The 22,218-nt window shown below is 35.7% G+C and overlaps 1 protein-coding gene across 2 annotated transcripts; it reads right to left on the bottom strand.

The window, feature by feature from the left end:
• Positions 1-46: 46 nt before the first annotated feature.
• LOC124538958 (EH domain-containing protein 3) lies at positions 47-22,176 on the bottom strand. 2 transcript variants are annotated; one of them, XM_047116244.1, is made up of 4 exons: positions 20,798-22,176; positions 17,203-17,268; positions 2,487-2,657; positions 47-1,455 (listed from the first exon to the last, which is right to left on the bottom strand). In XM_047116244.1, exons 1-4 carry the CDS (start codon positions 22,020-22,022, stop codon positions 1,253-1,255), a joined length of 1,665 nt encoding a protein of 554 aa, XP_046972200.1. In that variant the 5' UTR covers positions 22,023-22,176; the 3' UTR covers positions 47-1,252. The 2 variants fall into 2 exon arrangements, with proteins under 2 accessions (XP_046972200.1, XP_046972201.1); XM_047116245.1 differs by lacking the exon at positions 17,203-17,268 and having other exon boundaries at positions 20,798-22,172.
• Positions 22,177-22,218: the final 42 nt, after the last annotated feature.

The raw sequence follows: 22,218 nt of genomic DNA, 5'->3' as shown, positions 1-22,218 counted from the left end.
TTTTACCTGCTGCTTGTGGCTAAAAGGTTCAATAAAACAAACTGCAGAATTTTCTTAACTATTTATTACACTCTGTGTATAATTTACGATAAATACATGTACATATTATTCATTCATGTTTATATACACACAGTAGCAAATGTAAAAATAAGGCATCTCCCGCAGTCCAGCGGCCCCGGGGATGGCGGGGCTCGGCCGAACTGCGAGAGACGCAGTAAAGTACATTCCAAAAATGTAATGCTTCGAAAATTCCATATTTACATATTGATCTCCCTCGAAAGTATTATGATGACGTCCCTACGTGATAACATCCCAGTCCGGGTCCTGCAATAAAAGCTTGAAAGCCAAACGTTTCTTAAACATACCGAAGGCACTGAACGATGAAGTCTAAAGTTCCAAATAAATGCTGCATAAAAATGCTAGAACAAGTTACTAGCTTGTAACAGACAGGCCTACGTGGATAAGTACAAAGAGAATTGAAAGTAGGATTTTTGTCGAATTTCGCGTAATAATATTGAATAAGTCTATCTACAATATAAAAATAATGATCAGTTTTATTGAGCCAGGAAACCGCTAATAGGAACAACTTAATGTATGTATAATCTTTTAAATAAAATGTCAATGAAAAAGCATGCATAACATAATACGTGATCTAAATAACTTTATATGAATAATAATAATTATTTATAATTTAAAGAAATGTACTTAAAATACGAGGACAAATTATTTTCGATATATCGTGTATAAGAAATCAAACTCTGAAGCACCAAACGAGTCTCGCCTCAACAATAAATTAAGTCGTAAAGCTAAATATTAAAAATGTAACAACAATTTAAGATTTAAATTAGCGTAACTGTATACGTATCTCATAAGAATAATTTTTGAAGAAGCAGAACGAACATTATCTCCGTTCGCACTGAGGGCCCCCGAGCCGCTCGGCCCTCCAACACACAGATTGTGGTGAGGTGAGGGGAATCGCAATCGGACTCGCAACGGAAACGGAAGGAAGCTAAGACTTATCTTACGAACTAGAAGGTAAAGCACACAATGGTTGATGGTCGATGCCGTCCATACAGACAATACCAAATCTACAAAAGTAACTTTTTGCTATATTCGAATAGGAAAAATTCTATACAGTTTTTCGTGGAAACATGAGACGGCTCGACGAAACCTTCATTTAATATGAAGCAGTGATCGGACGATGCTAGCCTAAAACGATATTTGCGCGTATTCCAAGTTTCAGGTCCAGACTTCAGTTGCGTTTGGATGGAGGGATGAGGTGGGGGGGCAGCTCGGAGGGGAGGTCGTGTCCGTCGATCTTAACGCGGATGAGATGCATCGCCAGAGCGAACTCCTCGTCGTCCAGGAAACCGTCCTTGTCGATGTCTGACAATTTCCAGATCTTACCGAGCACGGAGTTCGGTAGTTTCGACTTCACCATTTCCGTCTTGGCCGCTGTTGAAAAAATATTACTTGTATTCGGCACTACATAATGAGACTATTGTGTCATGATGGGAAACTCGTAAACTACGAAACAAAATAACGACCCGCGTAGATATCAGCATCTTTTTGGTTGGGTTGATATCGTCCGTAAACTTAGAAACTAGATCATCGCTCCCATTTATAAGAAATATCAAAATAAAAATGATTGCAGGAATCGATTAACAACTACAAGCTCGGAACATGCGCATTTTAAGCATTTTGAGCTCTCAAGTAAGCTGTAAGATATCTTAATACATCAGCGATGGTATGTCGATAAAACAATTGAAAGATTGAGGAAATTTTAATGGTTTCATCTTCGAGGCCAAAAGTCAAATCCCGAGCCCTTTCCATCCAAGTCTGCGGAGATTTCGGCACGTTGAACTCGATATACATTTTGCCAGTAAATATGTATACCAAGCAGATAAACATGAATTCCGCTGTTATCGTTATCGTTATCAAATTCAGCAACACTAAGGATATTAATTTTATAGAGAACTGTAACGACTGCAAAACTCCCACTTTTTCATTTGTTTCTGTAATGTTGTTAGTGAAGGGTGCCCGCCCGGAATCATTCTCGATGACGGAATCGCTAGAATCATCGCTAGTTGCGTGTGTAAAGTCAGAACTAATCGGATTCGAGCCACCCTCGGTTTCGTCTTTAGATTCATCGAAAGCTACAGAGTCGTGCAAACTGTGGATGGAAACAGCTCGAGACATGCTATTTGAGTTGGTTAAAGATTCGTTAATAATGAATTGGGTGATAGTTTTGCTGTTTTGAGTCGTCACCGACAAAACATCAGCAATCTTATCAAAGTTTTTATCGCCATTTTCATTTTCGTTTTTGTTTTTAAGTATCATGCATAGTTCAGTTAGTTGGGAACAATTCTGTGTGGTGGAGAGCAGAGCTTGTAACGCCGTGTCTAATGTCATCGTGTGTGTGAGGTGTGGGTGTGTAGCAAGAATTCGTGCGAGTGTGTGAGTCCGCGTGAGCGGGAGCTGCGTACCGGCTCCGGTGACTTTTCCGTCGCAAGGGTTGAGACCCTGGAATATCTGGTCATAATGCGGCTTCTCCTTGCTGCAGATCCACTCTGGGTCACCGTGCCCGGCGTCCACGCCCTCGCCACGTCCGTACCCGAACGGTGACACTTGATCTTCTACGCCTTCGAAAGCACCACCTGAAATTCAGAAATAAATCGTTTAGTCATCTGTTCTATATTTTAGAAATTTAAAATTAATTTCGGTCTACAGCTTTTCTCTAAGAGTATTCAATATAAGGCAAAAATATCAGTTTGAATCAATGGCAACAATTAAACAGAGTAAGTTGGACGAGGGAAACAATTTCCTATTGATATATCAATAAGTGATTGACTGAATCAAAGAAAAGTCGATTATACAATTGAGTACCAAGTTGTCTATTTATTTGTAAATATTTTGGCAAGTAATTATAACATGTATGTTACTGAATAATACTTCGTAGAGTACAAAAGAGGTTATAGAAGCGGTGACTAAAATAGTTAGTAGTAATTAGAGAAGATTTTAAATGAAGATATTAATCTTCTATAAGTTGGGCGTTGAAATTTTTATTCTTAACGTGAAGAACAAATAAACCACAGAATTAAATTTAATATAAAATTATTGTTTAGAATTCAAACCATAATTATAAATATTTTATAATTCCGATCCGATTCACATAGAACTTAAGTAAGTTAACGCGAGAATCCGGAACACAACCTAAGCTTTACAATGCTATGACACTCAGAGGACATGCGAGGCGCAGTTCGCGTCCTCCAATTCGGCGGTGAAGTGACCGCAACGGAGATAAATAGTCGCGGTCCTTATCTGGGATCAGAGCAAGGTCGGCTATTCAGCGCCGCCACCGCGCTCTATTACCCGTATTGTTCCACACCGATTGTAGTAAAAACTTCATCTATTGTTGCCTTTCAATGAACGATTAGTGTATTTTTGTTTTAGCCATTCAAAAAACTAACGATTTATATTTACATGGATAAGTCTGCAGTTTGTTGTTGTCTTACATTTCGGTAAAGACAATATAGGTCAGTAAGTTCAATAATCGGTTGAGGTGAATAAGGAAGGCCATTGGTCACGTCGTTTCGTTAAGTAAATAAGAAGTTTTTATGGAACACTTAAATCGCATGAATGCACGAGGTGCCAGTAAAAACGACAACACGAGGTTATTGGCAACTTTCAATCACCAAGAAATGTACCAAATATTAGCCATTCGATGTGACTCCGACAAGACTAGACTTGATAAGATATCTGTTAATCGACTATTTCTAAGAAAGTTTAAATATTTTAATTGATGAAAAAAAAAATGATTATATTTGTACTAGGTTAAATTAATAATAAAAATATATAAACGTAATTAAACACTTGACTAGTTTGTAAGATAAAATTAAATTAACTACTCATTGACCGCGTCTTCACTCATTTAATCAAAGAGATTGAGTGGATTAGCCGTAAAAGAGTTACTTATAATATTAGTACAGATTAAGATAAAGTACTCACTAGTGCTTAACATCTGATATTTCAGCACTTGTAGTTGTCGCGTAAAGATGTTGTGTGTGTTGATGTGTTTGCCGTTTTACATTTGTATTATAAAAACCAATGAACGGAACGTAAGTGGATATGACGCGCGTCACGGCTATATTGTGGTTTATGTGATCGCCGATTATCGTAACTGAATATTCGTATAGTGTAACTTACATATTGGAATGCACAAATATACTCATAAACGAAACATTTGAACTATGCCGTTTAAATAAAATCATTCATTTCGATGCACTACAAATGACTACGGCTGAGCTGAGGCCATTGTACGGGCTGATGTATATAACGAACAAATACTAAGCTTTCTAACTTTTCTCTTGTATTTTAATTGATAATAAATTTATTTTATTGATATAATCAATTTTAATATATATGGAACGTAATAAATGGTATATATATATTTATGTAACAAATTGGTTAAATTGTGCATATCAGATGTCGCCCACCGCGCTGCGTTCCAGACTTCAACGTCAGATGATTGTCGGTATAATTTATACAAATTGTAGTTCCTACTTATAAATAACTGCTTATAAAAGATGAATCAATTTAGTGGCTATTTCTGCTATTGGTGCTTTGAGTTTACTTTTGTAACGAAAGTCGATATTAAGGAAATACAATATAAAGTAATATCAAGTTTAATGTAATATTTTAATTTCTATGGCAACAAAGACTCTAATACAGACACTAATTGATTCACGAAACGTTAACCCAGATTAACGAAATTTGAATTCGGAATGAAAGCTAATATCAGCTAAATTTCTTCGAATTATGTATCATTAAGTATTGGATATAAAGTACGATGTGATTGCGCGTTTCCTATAAATATGCTGCTTGAAAATCCCCCTGTTAATAGCGGAGAAAAAATGTCACAAGTCCTTTCAGCACAAAGTTTCGTCCAACACAGATTTATTAGGCGACATTTAATAGGTTGCATTATTTAAAATTCGTAAATAATACGTTAAGAATCATTTGAAAAGACCGTTAGCGTTTGGGAAAAAATAAGCCGAAGGTTTCCTTATTAATTGTGTTACTTAATACCACAATATAAATAAAAATAAATTGTGAAAGACAATTTAAGAAAAAAATCCTTATAACTAATTCTGAGGGTACTTAGTATGTGTAGTTCTATTTTTTCTAATATTTGTTTTGGACAAGAAAAGGAAATACGTTGTAGATGTACGTTAACGTATATGCATTAAAATACATATACAATTAATGGTAACAAAACTTGTATATTTTAGTGTTCAAACACAAATGCATCTGAACCAATAATGTTGTATGATGATAAGGATTGACTAGGTAATTACTTAATTTCTATGTTCTTAAACAGTGCTTATAATTTATCTTTCTGTGCTGTCTTGGCACAAATAAAAGCCATATATTATAACTATAAAAAAATATTTTGCAAAGACGATAAAGACGCATACAAGGGAACTTGAATGTGTGGGTCAGACATCAAGCAACATGCTGTACCAACAAGCATTTGTGTAACACGGTGGAGTAAGCCAAATACTGTTTGGTAAGCAAAGGATCCCTCAGTTTTGACTTTGACACTTACTCAGCGTTTTTTTAATGTAAATGTTCAAAATAATAATTGACAAATAGCAGGTTCAAGGGGTTCTCCTAAATCAAGTTAAGTTTCCTACAGTATTTATATGACCCAGATTTTTTTATCAGTAGGCAATGTTGGCTAGTACGCAGACTGAGCAAAATCTACGTGTCGGCGGTGAAAGGTCAGCGAACTCGATACGAAACAGGTATAAAGTATGTAACTGGGGTTAAGTCGGTAATTAAGAGAATACGTAGCAGCTAATAAAGCAAGCGTTGCGCGTCGAATGCGAAATGCAATAACAAAAAAAAAATTATCAATTTAGCAGTTACGCATTCGGCAACTAGGAGACGATACCGATTGAAATATAAATTGCTGGTCACACGGTAGAATCAACGGTAGCGTTTAATTTATATTGTAAGTGTTGATTTAAAAGTGCTTGTTAATAAAAAAATGATAAAATTACTAAATTTAATTTTACAAAAACAACATAACAACATCAGCCTGTAAACTTTCCACTGCTGGATTAAGGACTCTTCTTCATCTAAGGAAAAGTTTCGGAACATATTCCACCACGCTGTTCCAATGCGGGTTTGTGGAACACACATGTGGCCTGATTTATTTGAAATTAGACACATGCAGGTTCTTTTAGGAGGTTTTCCTTCACCGCCGAGCACGAGATGAATTATAAACACAACTTAAGCACATGAACATTCAGTGGTGCCTGCGTGGGTTTGAGCCCGCGATCATCGGTTAAGATGCACGCGCTAAAACCACTGGGCCATCGATCAAAATTCAATTACCTAATGTAAAAAAAATCTAAACAAGACTAAAACGATTACAATTGTTTATAAATATTTCTATTTTGTCTTTAGGAACAAACTCTTTAACAAGAATAGATTTGTGATCGTCATTTGATACATTTGAAAACAATCATATCATATTAAACAAATCTTAGAATCAAATGAAAAACGTTCGGACCAACATCGCAGAAGCAAGTCGTTTATTACGTTTTCCCGATCGTCATTTGTGGAAATATGCCCATAAGTAAGCAACGGGGTCCAGAGGCAGCGCGACTGGTGGTCTCGATCGTCAGTCACGTAATAGCAATGAGGAGAGTGAGTAATCTAGATCGCATCGGCGGCGCGGGCGCAGTGAAAGTGTAGGAAGCGAGTCGCGCGCCGACAGACTGGTGCTTAGCGTAAACACAACGTGGTCCACACTTCTCGCCACTAGAATCTTATCCAAATTAATCCAATTGTCCAATAACACTGAAACATATTATATACTATACATCGCTTATTCATATGTCTGCGCTATTTCTTGCAGTCGGATTTAAAACCAGCCCCAAATTATCGCTCTGATACACATTTTTGGTGCTTGTGACACTTACATTTTGTACAAGTTGGTGCCGAAATAAAATCAAGATTTTTAGTATATTGACAAAATAAAAGTTATATTAAAGTAAAAATACACATTTCCTTATTGTTAATGAATAATTATGTAGCGAGTGTCCACTAGTGCAATCATCACATACGCTTATTACTCGTAAACAAATCGTACGACACATAAATATTAATTATTCAGCAGTCAATATTAGTTGTGGAACTCTCGCTGTAATACAAACAGCGTAGTATATTATTGACAACTTTTCATATATTTAATGATCAAAAATAAATATATTTCGCGGATATCTTATTTTCTATACTACAAACAGACTCTTCGGTTTTATTATATGTATAGATAAACGAAGGTATGTTACGTCACCCGCGGAGCACGTAACGCGGACATACTAATTATATATCATATTTAGTAGCCTGTTAAAAACCGCATTCTATATGTTTCTTGCAAAACCCGGCAGACGTTGCCTGTGCATATAAACTATTAAAAATTTTATGGTGAAGGAAAGGCGGGTAAAAGTATGATGTGATGGAGTGCCATTTAGTGGCGAGTTAGAAGTGGAGGTTTCAAAATCTTTCTCCATGAAAATACCACCTTTCATGTGAATCAGTAAAGTAGTTTAAAAGACTATTAATCTCACATATTTTATAAATTTTTAAATGCATAGTCAATAATTGCTATATTCGAGGACAATTTAATAATTAAAGAAAAATTGAATTTCAAGTAAACTAACTGTGCCATTAATATAAAAAATATATACCATCAAAAGACAACGTTAGCGTGACCAGGTCTCCTTGATCCTCCATTTCAAAAGGAGCACAAAATGATCAAACTACAGCGGTCGACGAATCTTGAGAGAATGGAAAAGCCGAAGAACGGAGAGGTAATTGAGCTGGTGCAATTTTCTCCCGAACAGAATTGGGAATGGTCAGCCAAGGTCCGAGCGCAGGATGCAGGTATCTCGCGTTAAGGAGGAAGCGCGTCCGTTGTCGCCCACACGACGCCGCAACAAGACAATCCTCTTTAGACTGCCTTAATGTTATGGCCTTGTACAGAAACAAGGACGGCATTGTTACTTTTGGAAATTTCGAGTGATATTGCTTACTCCATGGGGATGTCTTTCACCAAGCAAGTGACACACATCAATTATATTGTAAATTCCAACTTATGAGAAAAGGCCTCTTCTTCTGATGAGGAGAAGGATTGGAGCCTATTCGATCACGCTACGTCAGGGCGTCCTGAAGGTGACACTGACTTGCGCTCTATAAATTTTAAATCACCGCATCAAGTTTGTGATGAAAAAGAGCAAATACACAAATCAAGTTTATAAAACGCAGAGTTGCATGCTCATATTTGAAACCACAATTTTTGATACCTGCAGCGCAACCAGCACCGTTAAAAAAATTAATTTACAATATTTATAATGATCCAAATTAATAATAACATGGGATCTGGAGTCGTGGTAAACGCTTCGCCGTACGTACAGCCGTAACATCATTTTCTTAACGGCATTCAGAGCATTTTGGCACTCCTTTGTGGACAAAGTGTTCTAACACTGAATTTGTTCTACTAGCAGTGGCATTAATAAAGAGTATTTAAAAATAGTAGATTATCTTATGTAATCATATTAGATTTGTGCCATGAGGTATGAGGACCGATTGAAAAGCAAAAATTTTTGTTAAAAATAAACGATAATTTTTATTCTAACTAATTAGGAAACAATTTATGTAAACGTTGGAGGAACTGCATAGATACTTAACAAACATAACTACTACTTGATTTAGATGAAATCTCACATTTTTCCGGTAGGTGATTATTATTCAGGAGGGATTATATTTTGTTTCTTAATAATTTAAATTTATAAGCCAAAAGTAGCATCGTTTTTGTTAGTAACAATAAGAATAGCCAAAAGAGTGTAGGTCTATAACTGTGGCGTATCACTATCACAGTCGTTGAGAGGCGAAGCACGTGGCAAGTGAAATGATAGTTCGCGGAAGTAAGAGAAGGTTGGTTTTTGTTATATCAAGACTGCACGCGTTTCGAAGGAAACATTAGAATGGAAAGTATTATTCGAATATGTTCCAGAATAAATTGCTAATTTTTACAGCTTTAGGTTTAGGTTAGCTTTAGGTCTGACAGTCCACCATACATAATGTTTTAGTCTTTGATGAAATAATAATTATTTTTAATTGAAAATATTACGGTGATAACACAAAGAAGCGTTAACGCTTCTTTATGTTTTCAAATAGAAGATTTAGCATCGTCCATAGACTCTTCTAACTACTGGAAAAATACTGTTAAATTTAATGACATATTACATTTATTAAAGCCTGTACTGTAAGAACAAACCATACATTTGATTGCGATTCAACCATTAAGTAATTCATCAAAGCATTTCGTAATTCATTGAAATAACGATACTTGGATAATTAATTTATAATTAAATATAAAGGAAGTCCGATACAGTACGTCGAGACTAACGTAGAAAAACATTTTATTGACTAGAATATTGATATGATACTGAAACAATATTAAAAATGGCAAATATTTAGCACTAATGATGCACAAGTGTTATGCAAGTCACGAAACAGTGCATGTAATAAAATTCTTCGCACGACTGCCCCTAAATAACAGCGATGCTGACTGCGGGGTGGGCGGCGCTGTTTGTGGAAGTTTAATCGTACGGGCATTCATTCACGCCGCGACAAACACTTCGACTGATACGACTCGGATAATGATACGTTTGACGCATACAGGTCTTACACTTACAGGGTTATTTTTTTGTAGACTATATATATGTATATTACTAATAGAACCAAACTCAAACTAATTAATTGGAATTTAGAGCAGTTCGATTAATTTCCGATAAAAAATATTGCGGGGATTAAATATTTGCTCTACTGCCTTTTGTTGACAAAATGTATATTAAAATGAGGTAATTTTTATTTCAGAAAATTCAGAATGTAAGTAGTAGGTATCCAATGTGTGACGTCGGCCCGCATTTAAGCAACGACGTGGCGACATTGGCTCTGTTAGAGATAATACGAGGTCTTTGACCTACTAACACTGAGGGTTATGTTATTGTGATGTTTAAAACCTGTTATTGATACTTTAACCTCAGTAAATGATATTTTAATAATTAATCATGTAAAGTTATCTAAACCGGTTTCGAACAAAACGTAGGTATGACGACATTAGTCAGATACCAAAATTATTTGCAATGTTTTTGTAATCATGAAATGATAATCTTACGATTTGATCAAGACCACGATAATAAAAAAATTGATATAATTGCACGAAAGGCAACATAAAATTCAATATTTAACTCTCAATTACTTTGGCAAACTAAACGTTCAGGTGACTTCTCCGAGCCTTACTTCAATTCTATTCATGCCAATGTCCAACCAACTTCAAATCACCCAAACGAGGTTATAAGAATACTTCCCTTCATAAAATATACTTATATATTCTGCAACTAAAAAGATTTATTAAGAATAAGTGGAAATGCCAGTCTATATTCTACTTGGAGTGAAGATGGAACAAGGCCTCAAACAGAGAATATTCAAACTAGATTTGGAAAAAGGAGCTAAGGTCACCCTCGTACTATGAGATTGACAATCTAGAAAAATTGGGAAGCTACTGGAATTGATCATCTCTCAGACAGACGTTAATAGGGGACCGCGGTACGGAGGGTACGGATATGGTAGTAACTTTTCGATGGATATTATGGATTTTAGTAGACCTTATAATTTTTCTTTCGAGCCAATTACATATGTATATCAATAGTAACTAGTATCAAAGTAGGACTAATTCATTTCAAGTCACGCCGGAAGATGCAGCCAGTATCATCATTGGAGCAGATAGAGCAGCGCTCACTAGCTATGAATGCACGGAATCTAGTTTACAGTTATGTACAATGTACGCGGCGATGTTCCAAACAACAATCAAACATTGATATTGAAGGCGGACACATGACTGCGAAGCTCTGACTCATTCATTATACTGGAACGGGCTGATTAATATGCACCTGGATATCGCTACGTTTTTATTAGACTTCATATACAACCTGAATACTTAATTCGAATTTTGAAAACATCATAGATATAAACATTTAATTGCAAAATCAAAATTACTAAAATATATTTTTCAATATATATAGTACACGAATATTTACTCTTATGTACAAATTTGTATGTATGTATTCTTATAATATGTTTGTCTAGTGTGTGTAAGTGGGAATACTTAAATCCATAAAGGACACAATCAACGACCGCGATCCAATAAAAAAAAACAATAAGAAATAGAGCCATAATTTTAAATACATGTTTATTACTGTGATATCCAAAACGTTGTTGAAACAGTGAAGACGCCATTTAAAACGATAATCGCAACTGTAAATGGTGATCGAGCACTCGTCGCCGGAGTGCGCGTGCGCAGGCCGGTCGGTAATATTCAGCGCGCGCGCGGCCCACATCGCACTTCCGAACACTATCACGCTCTATGGATTTGATTCTAGCTACTTTTTTACTGTGTGCAGATTTCTGCGCCACTGACGTAAAACTGTATCCGTAACTGTTAATTTACAATCACTTAAAGCATAATGCACAATAAACTTTCTACAACCCAGTGGAGGACTAACTTTAATGCGATGACTCGATATCGGATTACATCACAAAGAAACCACTATTTAGCGTAAGCAAGTCGCTCGCCCTGTCAATAGCAATACGACAATGAGTGCTGAGCTACACTATCAGTATCATCTCTTGACCACTTGAAAGGGAAACAAATGATTCCATCGGTGGGGTGCATCAGTCACATCGAGCACAATGCGAGTCATTGAGAACAAGTGGGTCGGCAACAATGGCAGCTGAGATGCGACTCAATGGTCACGCTGTGCTGATGTCACAGCGGACACGGGAACAATGCCCTCAGCACAATTAACTGATACACATCCTCCGCGAACAGGCTCACACCAAACGCATAATCACTCGTAAATTACTTCGATTACGCGTTTTGGAATAGTCGATATATCTTGTCTAATTAATCTCAAATGTAATCTGTATCAGCGTAACTGTGTCACACGATAGCATGTGTCTTGAGTTGTAGTGTTGTAGTAATCGCTTATTGCATTGTTATTAACACGCCGTACTGTGAAACCTTGACGAGAAAACCTAGCCGTAAATACCTAAACAATTCATTAGCAGTCAAGTGTATAAATGCCGCGACATTCGTTAGAGCAATAAAGTGAAATTTAACGCCGACAACATTAAAATTAAACTGATTTCAATTGCTCAGTAATTCGACGTCCTTGAAGGCAAGGCGCTGTTATTATGTTGAACATTCGATTTGCCACTTTCGTTGATAGCGAAAATAGAATCAAATATTAAGTACATTCGTCCTGGTTAGTTGACAGGCGAACTAAAACGCAACACGTTTAGCGCATTGGTGGCGGAGTGGCGCAGCGCTCTGCAATTTGCGACACTACCGACAGACGCGTTTTGACTCGCACGCGATGTTTTACGTAAGCTACTGTGTAACATGTTTGCTGGTCATTTGATTAGAAAAAAAAGAATATGTCTAGCTAATACGATAAGAAATAAATCAAATAGTTTTGCAAATCTAAATTATAATATTAATTTATCTATAATACTGCAAGCGACAGATTGACCCATGTGAAGTTAAGTGGTAAAACATAATAAAAGGCGAATAAGGACGTTTTCCTGAACGTAATCAAACCACAGCAGCCTATCGAAAATATTATAGATAAATAGCTGTAGCCACATGCGCAAGAGGTATTTTCGTTCAAAAGTGAGCGAGTAAAGAAAGGTGCACATATACCGATGAGACCGAAATCAGATACGAGCAGAGAGATTAGTGTCTCTTGAGTGCCTAAGCTTGAGGTTTCTTTTCTAGGCTCACGAGGCGTTACTAAGTATTTCTTGAAAGAAAAACATAAAACTTAGCTGGACTATCCTTAAATCTTCGCTACGATTAATAAGGTACAAGACTATCGCTAATAAACAACGGTACTACTATGACATATGAGAAGATAATTTTAATTTTTATACCTATATGTACCATCAAAGGTGTACATTAAGATATTATGGTCCCTGTGCCTATTAACTACATATGCACCGTCTAAAGTATAGCCAATAACAATACAGAGTATTCTCCAGAGGACCTCGCCCAAAGCGCCACCAACAGAAAAGAGTCACGAGCAAGAAAGCTAGAAAAGCGTCCGAAATAAACTAGTTAACTGAAATAAAATCTTCAAATAAGAATTGAATTTGTGTAATTAATACAGACAGTGATATCTGTTTCAGCGACGCGCGCCGACCCCGGCGAAAGTATCGGTCGTGCTCCCATTGTCAGCGCACAGTCGCGCGACACGGTTACACCATAGTAGAGTTCTGCGGCCCTCATGCAATTGTCAGTGCACGTACTACATGTATGTTCAAACAAGCTCTGTTCCGCGACTCAGTTCCCATTAAATGTATTAGAGACTTAATTAAACCAGGCTCCAGGCTACCATCTCTGTAAAATTACATAATGACGACTATTCAATTTATTTTTGATAAGATAGCACACACATACCAGATTTTCTCATATATTTATTAGTACGATTTATAAATGTTTTTTAATAGTTAAGCATAACATACGCTATGTATAATGTTTTTCATTTACGCAAAGTAAAACAAATGTTAATTCAAATGCTGGCGCAGCATATTTTGCTTTTCGTCGTTTCGCACAAATGAGGTCAACGTCGAATTGCAAATTTCCAATACAAACGTTTAGTTTTTTCAGCGGAATCTGACGTAACAACTAAACCCTGTCGACTTTATCCGACGTCGTGGACATAATAATGAAATCAAATTCAGAGTTTGCAAATGTAAAGAAGAAATTACAAGTTGTTCTACTTATTTTCAGAACAAGTAGTGCAAATGTATCTACTTACAACTATCTATGTTAAAAAAGATATTAAAATTTTATAAGCGTTTTGGTTACATTATTATTGTCATCAAGTAAATAGGTATTATATCAAGTAATATAAAGCTAACAAATTTGTTTGTTTATTTGAATTAGCTCGTCTCAGAATCTTACTAATGTGATTTGAAAAATCTTTTGCGTTACATTTATTCTCATTGTTAACCTTTATAGACTATAACATCACGCGACGATCCTCGGGTTTATCACGGGAACAACGCGAAGCAACTAGTATTTAATGTTCATTAATTACAGCTAATGAACTACTAATGACAACAATAATAATCAATTATTAATTTAAAAACTCGATCTTATCATTAGTTTCCAATAGTTTCCAAATTAACTTATGATAATCTGTCATTTCTGAAGGTCGAGAATGGGCCTTACACAAATGTATGACGAATCGATCAAGACACGAAGGTATAATCACCGCGACAAATAACAACTCAGACACATAAAAATTAATTAAACCATTCACTCTTCGGCTCCTTGACATTCACTCGAACCGTCGCCAGTGACACATGCAATTATGACTCCTTATCGTCGACCGTTCGATAAGTGTATTGTTATGCAAACTCTACTTACAGCGAATCGGTAAGTGATAAGATTGCTAGCCACTATATTTATCACCGTCGTCGCCAGCCCAGTAACTCTTGATTGGATATACATATGTCAAGTGATCAATTGATTCTTAGAAGTCTTATGTTGAATTATTGATTTATAGGGGAAATTTGAGCTATTTATTGAATAAATTTACTATAACTATTATAAACATTCAGTCAACATTAATAAATTCTACTCTAAAAATATGTACACGTGAAAATGAAACATACTTTATTTTAACCTAAGCACATATATGTTTTTGCTATAAAACTGCATCTCTACAGATTTTTCTGTACCATTAAATTTTTAGCCGACTTCAGAAATAAGAGGAGTATCTATACTATCAATGTATTTTTTTATATTTGTCAGCTGAAAGCTCAGCATCGTTTATGAAACAATTTGGAAAATTACGTTTTTGTTCGAGAGAGACACATAGTATTATGAATCGTTTGGTCCATTTATATAAATTTGTAGAAAAATCGGTTACTTTAAATTATCATTATAAAATTGACGTAGTCATTACAATTATCTTATATCTATCTATAGCTGATATGGCGTACGATGCGGTAGCCGGTTTACATAATGTATTTCTATACTTTAAATTAAAATACTGTCAAACCTAAGTATAGTGAACAAATAATTTGAATACTCGTTCTCTTCATTTAAAATCAATTTAATTTTTAAAATCTATTGAGATATTAGAAATTTAAATGGACTGAGAGCTATAATAACAAAATGAGATGACATGACAAACAGAGGCCAGTCGTCCGTTAGACAAATGTAGGTAAGTTCACAGAGCAAGCTAACACTTGTCCTTAATTGCGTTTCCGCATTAGCTAGTCGATCACAAAACGTGCGCCGGCGCTTGCGAACGGCCGTTTCTATTAAACAATACATGTGACTCAATGTTTAGATACGAACGAATAATACGATTTACTTTACATTATACGAGTTACGAGTATATGAGCAGCAAACGCTCGCATAGCTCGGGTGTGTAAGTCGGGCCGAAGCGATGCATCATTCAGATACCGCAGGCACTTAGAAAATATTAATGAGTAATTCAAAAATGCTTGTTACATTGTTATGGAATTTATTATGAGCAATAAACATATCGCGTGTTGCCAAGCGATGTAAGTAAAGTAACACTAGAACGAGACAAAGCAGATTAACTGCGATGTAATAAAATGTCAGTTTCACTTTAAAGAATTTCGTTATATTAGTAAATTAAGCTCTGTTTTATATGTTTAAGATATATGCAGGAGCTTGTTCAACTACAATAGGAAAATTTTTGTGTGTTGACCACACATGTATGTTTCCTCACGATTATTAAGTTTAGTTCAATTATAAACATATATTATGCAGAAAAAATTGTGTTGGGGCCGAATCCACGATCGCAATCCATTAAAGATTTCTAACAACTGCCAGCAATTAAATTAGTACAATAAGTTATTTAAATAGTTTCGCTATAAACATATCGGATACAATAGACAATAGTAATTAGTATAAAATATGGTTAGTCACAAATTGATATTATGGTGTTTAGCAGTTTGAAGGTTAAAGATAAAATTGGTAATCTAGTTTATATAAGATAGCCTTTATCATTAAACCGATGAAAAATTTAAACAGTACACATCGTATAAGTACTTTTGATAAAAAAGTGTAGTAATGTACAAATTGGAAGGCAAAGTAAAAACTTATACCATGAATAAGCATTTACATGGCGGTAGGGCTTTGTGGAATAAAATGTAAATAGGTACTACGAAGTCATCACACATTCTACGCTTATTACAGAGTGAAGGAGCCAGTGTAACTAACAGACATACGGGATGTATCATTCCCCAAAGTTGGTGGAGCACTGACGATGCATGCCATACTTAAAATTTGTAGCAGTACCAATGTCTATGGGCAATGGTTACCCCTCGTAACAACATGTTGGCCCATTTGAAAATTTAACACTTATGTTAAATGAAAATATAATAATGTATATTTTTGGAGTGTTTAGGAAGGTAATAGATCCAGTCTACATTTATAAATAGACACTATTATACACGTATGGGACAACACAATACAAGAATGGAGCGACCCCGAAATAGAATTAACTGTGTGATAAATGCTATCGGTGACAACAGACGCGGAGCGGCACTACGAGAGGACGGCGTCGGACAGATATAAAACTCATGCTAAACACAGCAAAGGACATTCTGATTACATATATATATGTTCACGTTTTCAATTAGTACAATATGCCCACAATAAATTTTGTTTCTGTATTTATTTAATCCAGAAAATATAAATAGCCATCGGATAGTAATTGATCAACTTAATATCTTTAGACACTGGCATCGTAAGCCAAGCCACCTCTATGAGCAATGATATCTAAGATGTCAGATCTCTTGTTCTAATTATATTGGCTCACTTGGTTAGTAAATAACACGTGAGTGCCAAGCCAAGAGAACCTTTAAAAAGCCTGTCACCGCACAACTTTAATGATGAACATAGTTATTCAAAAATTAATGATGGCTAATGTAAAGTAGTATTGTTTAACGTGTTGATGATGTTTACGTCAACCGCATCAAATGGACGAGCACGAAAGCCAAAGCGTTACATTCGCTTACCTTCCAGGAAGCCACGTTTGACATGCAGGCGTTCCAGCGCGGCCGCCAGCGGGTCGCCGGGCTCCCCTTGAGGACAGACCAGCTTTACTATGCATGCATAACAACCCTTCCACGTGCGGTTACAATATCTTATGAGTAGCGACGTCAAGCGGGTGCAATGTTACGGTTAGTGAACGGGAAACATCGACCAACTTGTTACGTAACAAAGTTCGAGCATTTGTTGTTTCGATGTAAATCAATATCAACGCATAAATATGTAAATGCTCGTCTTTTGTTCTGTGTAACTACATGTTTAACACTAATAACAAGCTTTCTACGCATTATATAAAACAATTTTCTACAATTAAATCAGTAACTATGTATTTAGTTAAATTATTTATATGAGGGGGTATATTAATTAGTTTGCTATAACAGTTAGCATGGCTCAGGGTCATAAATTACGAGCATTCAGCAGTCAAGTACAATATCCAAGGTCACGGGTGCGCCCGCGCCGCATCGCTGCCCTAATCATTGCTTCGGCTGAGTTAAAAATCATTTACGCAATTTTATATCTACAACCGCTTTGCTCACTCACGTGATAATATTCTGATAAGAAATTTTACGTTAATTGCCGTACGGAACACGCCCGTGAATTACGAGTTATTGCTTCATTAGTAGATATATACATACGATGACGGTAACAGGTACACAATACACATATACATACACGCGGTAGTCTTAGTCACGAAATATATTTTGTTAAATACGTAATGACAAATTTACAGTGATACATCCAAACCTAGTATTGGTACCCCGGAAAGTGTTTTCCTATTTAAGAATTTAAGTTAAATAAATTTGCTTGTCATTAGGAATACAGAGAACATCTTTGGCGAAATTTGACTAGTCAGCCTGAACGTCTGCTACTTTGACTGCTATTTCATTTTCATGTAGATCATATTGTGAGACAGTTTTTTTTTATAATCAAATGACTTCTCGTGACCTATCAATTCATGGCTCAAAATAGATGCTCTCTAGACATCTACAACTAAACTAAAAGAGACCTATTGATGTCTTCAGTATTTTTGCGCGAAGTGCTCACAGACACGAAAATATTTTCTTATTATCAACTTTAACATGAAACTAGAAACACTTGATGATAATTCAACTTTGTCCATACACACTGAGGCACACTAAAGAATAAGTACTGCTTTAAACGCCGCTAACCAAGCGATTATAACTATTGTGTGCAAAAAAAACATGTACTCGTGTAGAAGAGAATTACGCCACACGCGGAACTTCTTTACATAAACATGTAATATGAAATGTTAAATAATGAAGTTAACCGTTTATAAATAACTACCAAGTCCACGTTAAATATCCCAAACGCATCTCGCTTCCGAAGCGCACGGCGTCATACATTTAAAGCCGTAATTGCAAATATTGTAATAGTATCTATTTATAATTCAAAACTGAAATTTTGCATTCCCTTATAACATTAAATTGCTTCTAACGAGAATTTTCTGGACAGGTTAACTATACCTTATTCGGATTTCCGTGGGAGCAATAATAATGCAACGAAACGCATGAATATACATATAACTTAATATTGCCATTGTTTATTCCATTCTATAGAAACGAAAAACTCATATTCATAATAACTCAAACAGACCGCCTGCAAGCCAGTCTTCAATTCTAGGCAAAATAATTTATTATTTCAATAAAATGTCTAAAATGCTCTGTTAACAAATATTGTTATGAATCATAACTTATGATAGTGTTACTTAAATTTCGTTCTATTTAATTTTTTTCCACCTTAGTGAAAGCTTTAATTAGTAAAGCAATGCGAACAATAGCAATTAAAAGGTCGTTGGGCTCGAAGGAGGTCAGATGTGGACTCAGGTTTTATTGGCAACTTTACTCCTTTATTAGTTTATCGAATTGAGCGACTACTATTGAACTTTGGGACATATTTATAGTCTAAATTAAATGGATCTTTTTCTTGCGCGGGTGTTGTGATCGATCTAGGGTTACTATTTACAGGACCAGAAACGCAACATTAAATAGATACTAATACATTGGTAAGTAAGCAATAAGTAAAACAATCCCTGGAATGCCTGATAAAGTGAAAAAAAAAACAATTTTTACAATCATAATATGGTATATAGGAACATTATAATAAACACTTATTCATGCATTATCTGTTTCACGAGTTCAGCTACTGGGTAGTACAGTCGAGTGCATTTTGTACGAGACGTACTTGCCTTTCTGCTTCAAAAGGCTTATATAATTGAATATGGCTCAGAGGTTGAAGTGCGTTTTGATTTATATTAAGTGACACGAACGCAGATTCGGGCGTCTTTGCGGCGAACGCTGGCTAAATAATTATAAAGTCAAGACTAATTCGATAAATAAACCATACGACGAAAATCCCTTTAAAAACATATTCATCATTTTGACACTTAAATAGACCATTATGATTATTCATTCCGAATATTTCGCATAATTTTGATATGTTGATAGTTATTCAGTTCAAGTATGAGTGAGATTTCAATTAAGTTTAAATGTTCACATGCAGTACCACTAGATTGCCTCTGAGTGTTAAGAACTGTATATTTAGTTTATTAAAGTTTATTTTCTTAATTTATTTTGACTTTTTTGTTTTATTTATTTATTTTTTAATATATATCAGCTGTAATTTTGATATATACTATATTTTACGAATAAAATAAAACCAAGCACTTAAATACTTCATACATCACACTTTATCACTAAATTTTGTCAAGTGTCAAGATAGAATCAAAAAAGCCAACACACATGTTGCAGTTTAAAGTAGTCTTTTTTCCTTTAGTAAATGAATTGTTATATTATTACTATTAAACATTCTGGATTCTCTATCATTATTTATAGCTTTATATGTTTCGGAAATACTATCACTCCCATAATCATGAAACATTCTTCAACAGTAAGATTCTAGAACATTTAGTAATAATAACTAATGCATGTTAATGTTAACTACATCATATGACGGTGTAACTCCTTTAGATTAAATGTTTTTTCACAGGACTGATTCAGTTTATTGTCAAAGTTAAATGTAACTAAGATATAAAAATGTCGACAAAATATACATTGATCACAAGCTAGATGTTATTCCAACTATTAATAGTATTAATAATGTGCTACATCATGATACGGAAACCTAATTTAATATAAACCAAGTATCATACAGATATAACATATGCAAATAATTTGCTAAGCAAACCCATTAATATTTATGATACACGAAGAGATGAAAAACATTACTAATTATAGGTATTAGCAATTCTAATAGTTACAGCGATGATTTCATGCAACAGTCAAGTGATAAGAAAGCTTATTCAGGTCAATATCTGGTGATAAGAGATGTCTACTTCATGTGCTGCTTCATGCAAACACTGTTTGTTATAAGGATATAATAAGTTTAACCTTGTATAAATTGTGCTAAGTTTCACACACACCTATATGAATCATTGAACATTTTTATCAAGTGTTTCCTGTTTTAAAGATGTATAGTTGTCATATTATTAAACTGAATGTCTTTCATACTGTAAACTAAATTTAGAGAGATCTAGTGACTTACCTTTGATGAGCGGCTCGGAAACAATATTGATATCTTCCTGTGGGATCATGTCCATGAGGTGGGCGATGTCAGTGGCCAGCATGTTGTCCACCACTTCTAATAATTTTGGTTTCAATGGATGGAATTTGGTGAAATCGTGATTAGCTAATGTTTCTTGCATTTTTTTGATATCGGGGAAGTCACCAGGAGAAATCTGCATTTCTCTTTGAATCCTATCATAGACTTGACCTAAGTTCTTTATTAAATCTTTCTTTTTGCCATCCTTACCAAACATTGAGGGCATTTCTTTCCTCAACTCGCTAACTATGTATGCATGTACTTTAGCGAGGCGTGCCCTTTTAATTAAGTCATTTAATTTACGTAATGCAGCATTTCGAGGTAGAGACTGCATATCTCTGAAGAGGTCTTGCTCCTCATCTTCAAAGAGCCGTCTATTGACGTCGTAGCGGAGAGGCTGATCCCAGAAGGATCCTATGTACACGCGCGCTACCTCAGGTGTTTGCAGCACCTTACCCAGCGACCACATCAGAGCACCGTACACACGCATTAGTTGCTGATGATCGATCATGTCGGCTTTGTTTAGAACGATACGAATTTTGTCGTCGTGGCCCCTCAGAGCCTCGATACTGCGCCGGAACTCATCCGAGATGTCGAGTTTGTGGGCGTCAAACAACAATATGATACGATCGACGCGCTCCGCGAACCACTCGAGCACGCCGGTAAAGTCGTATCCTCTATCAACGCGCTGCTTCTCTCCCGATAGAATACCAGGAGTATCGACGATAGAGATTCCCCGAAGAACCGGCGAATTTACAGTCGAACATTGGAATCTGTTGAGAAAGGCGTTTCCAAATTTACTCAAAGGACGAAACTGTTTTTTGGGGTCTACGACGAGCGCATTTCCAGGTATCATGCCTTCTTTTTCATCAAACATTACGGCGATAAACCGATCTGTTGTAGGTTCAGGCCCGATACGGATGCCAGGAAAATCTCTCTCCAGGAGATATTTAATGAACGTAGTTTTACCAGTCGAGTACTGGCCTACGAGAAGAATCATCGGTTTCGCATCAAAGTCGGGTTCTTCAAGCTGTGGAGAGTGAAAATCGTGAAACTGATAGTGCAACTCGAGCGGCAAAAGTTTCGTTTTATAAATTCTTTTGAGACCCTCCACGACATTTTCTATACTTTCAGTTTTTTCGCCTTCTTTCTTAAGCCAGCTAAACATGGTTGCTGTTGTAACTTTCTATTGTAGCGATAACAATATATACACTAGTTCACTCACTGCACCACTTAAAGAAAAATTATAAAAAAATTTGCAAGACCACCGCGATCATCCTCTTTCGTAAAAATGAAATGAATGACGTGTTTGACATGATAAACTTTGAAGTTGTCAGTCTGAGGTAAGGTAAAGTATGACCATC

The sequence above is a fragment of the Vanessa cardui genome, chromosome 21 (assembly GCF_905220365.1).
Source record: "Vanessa cardui chromosome 21, ilVanCard2.1, whole genome shotgun sequence".
Taxonomy (NCBI): Eukaryota; Metazoa; Arthropoda; class Insecta; order Lepidoptera; family Nymphalidae; genus Vanessa; species Vanessa cardui.
Note: the sequence above shows the minus strand (reverse complement) of the source record. Positions and strands in the feature narration are given on the sequence as shown.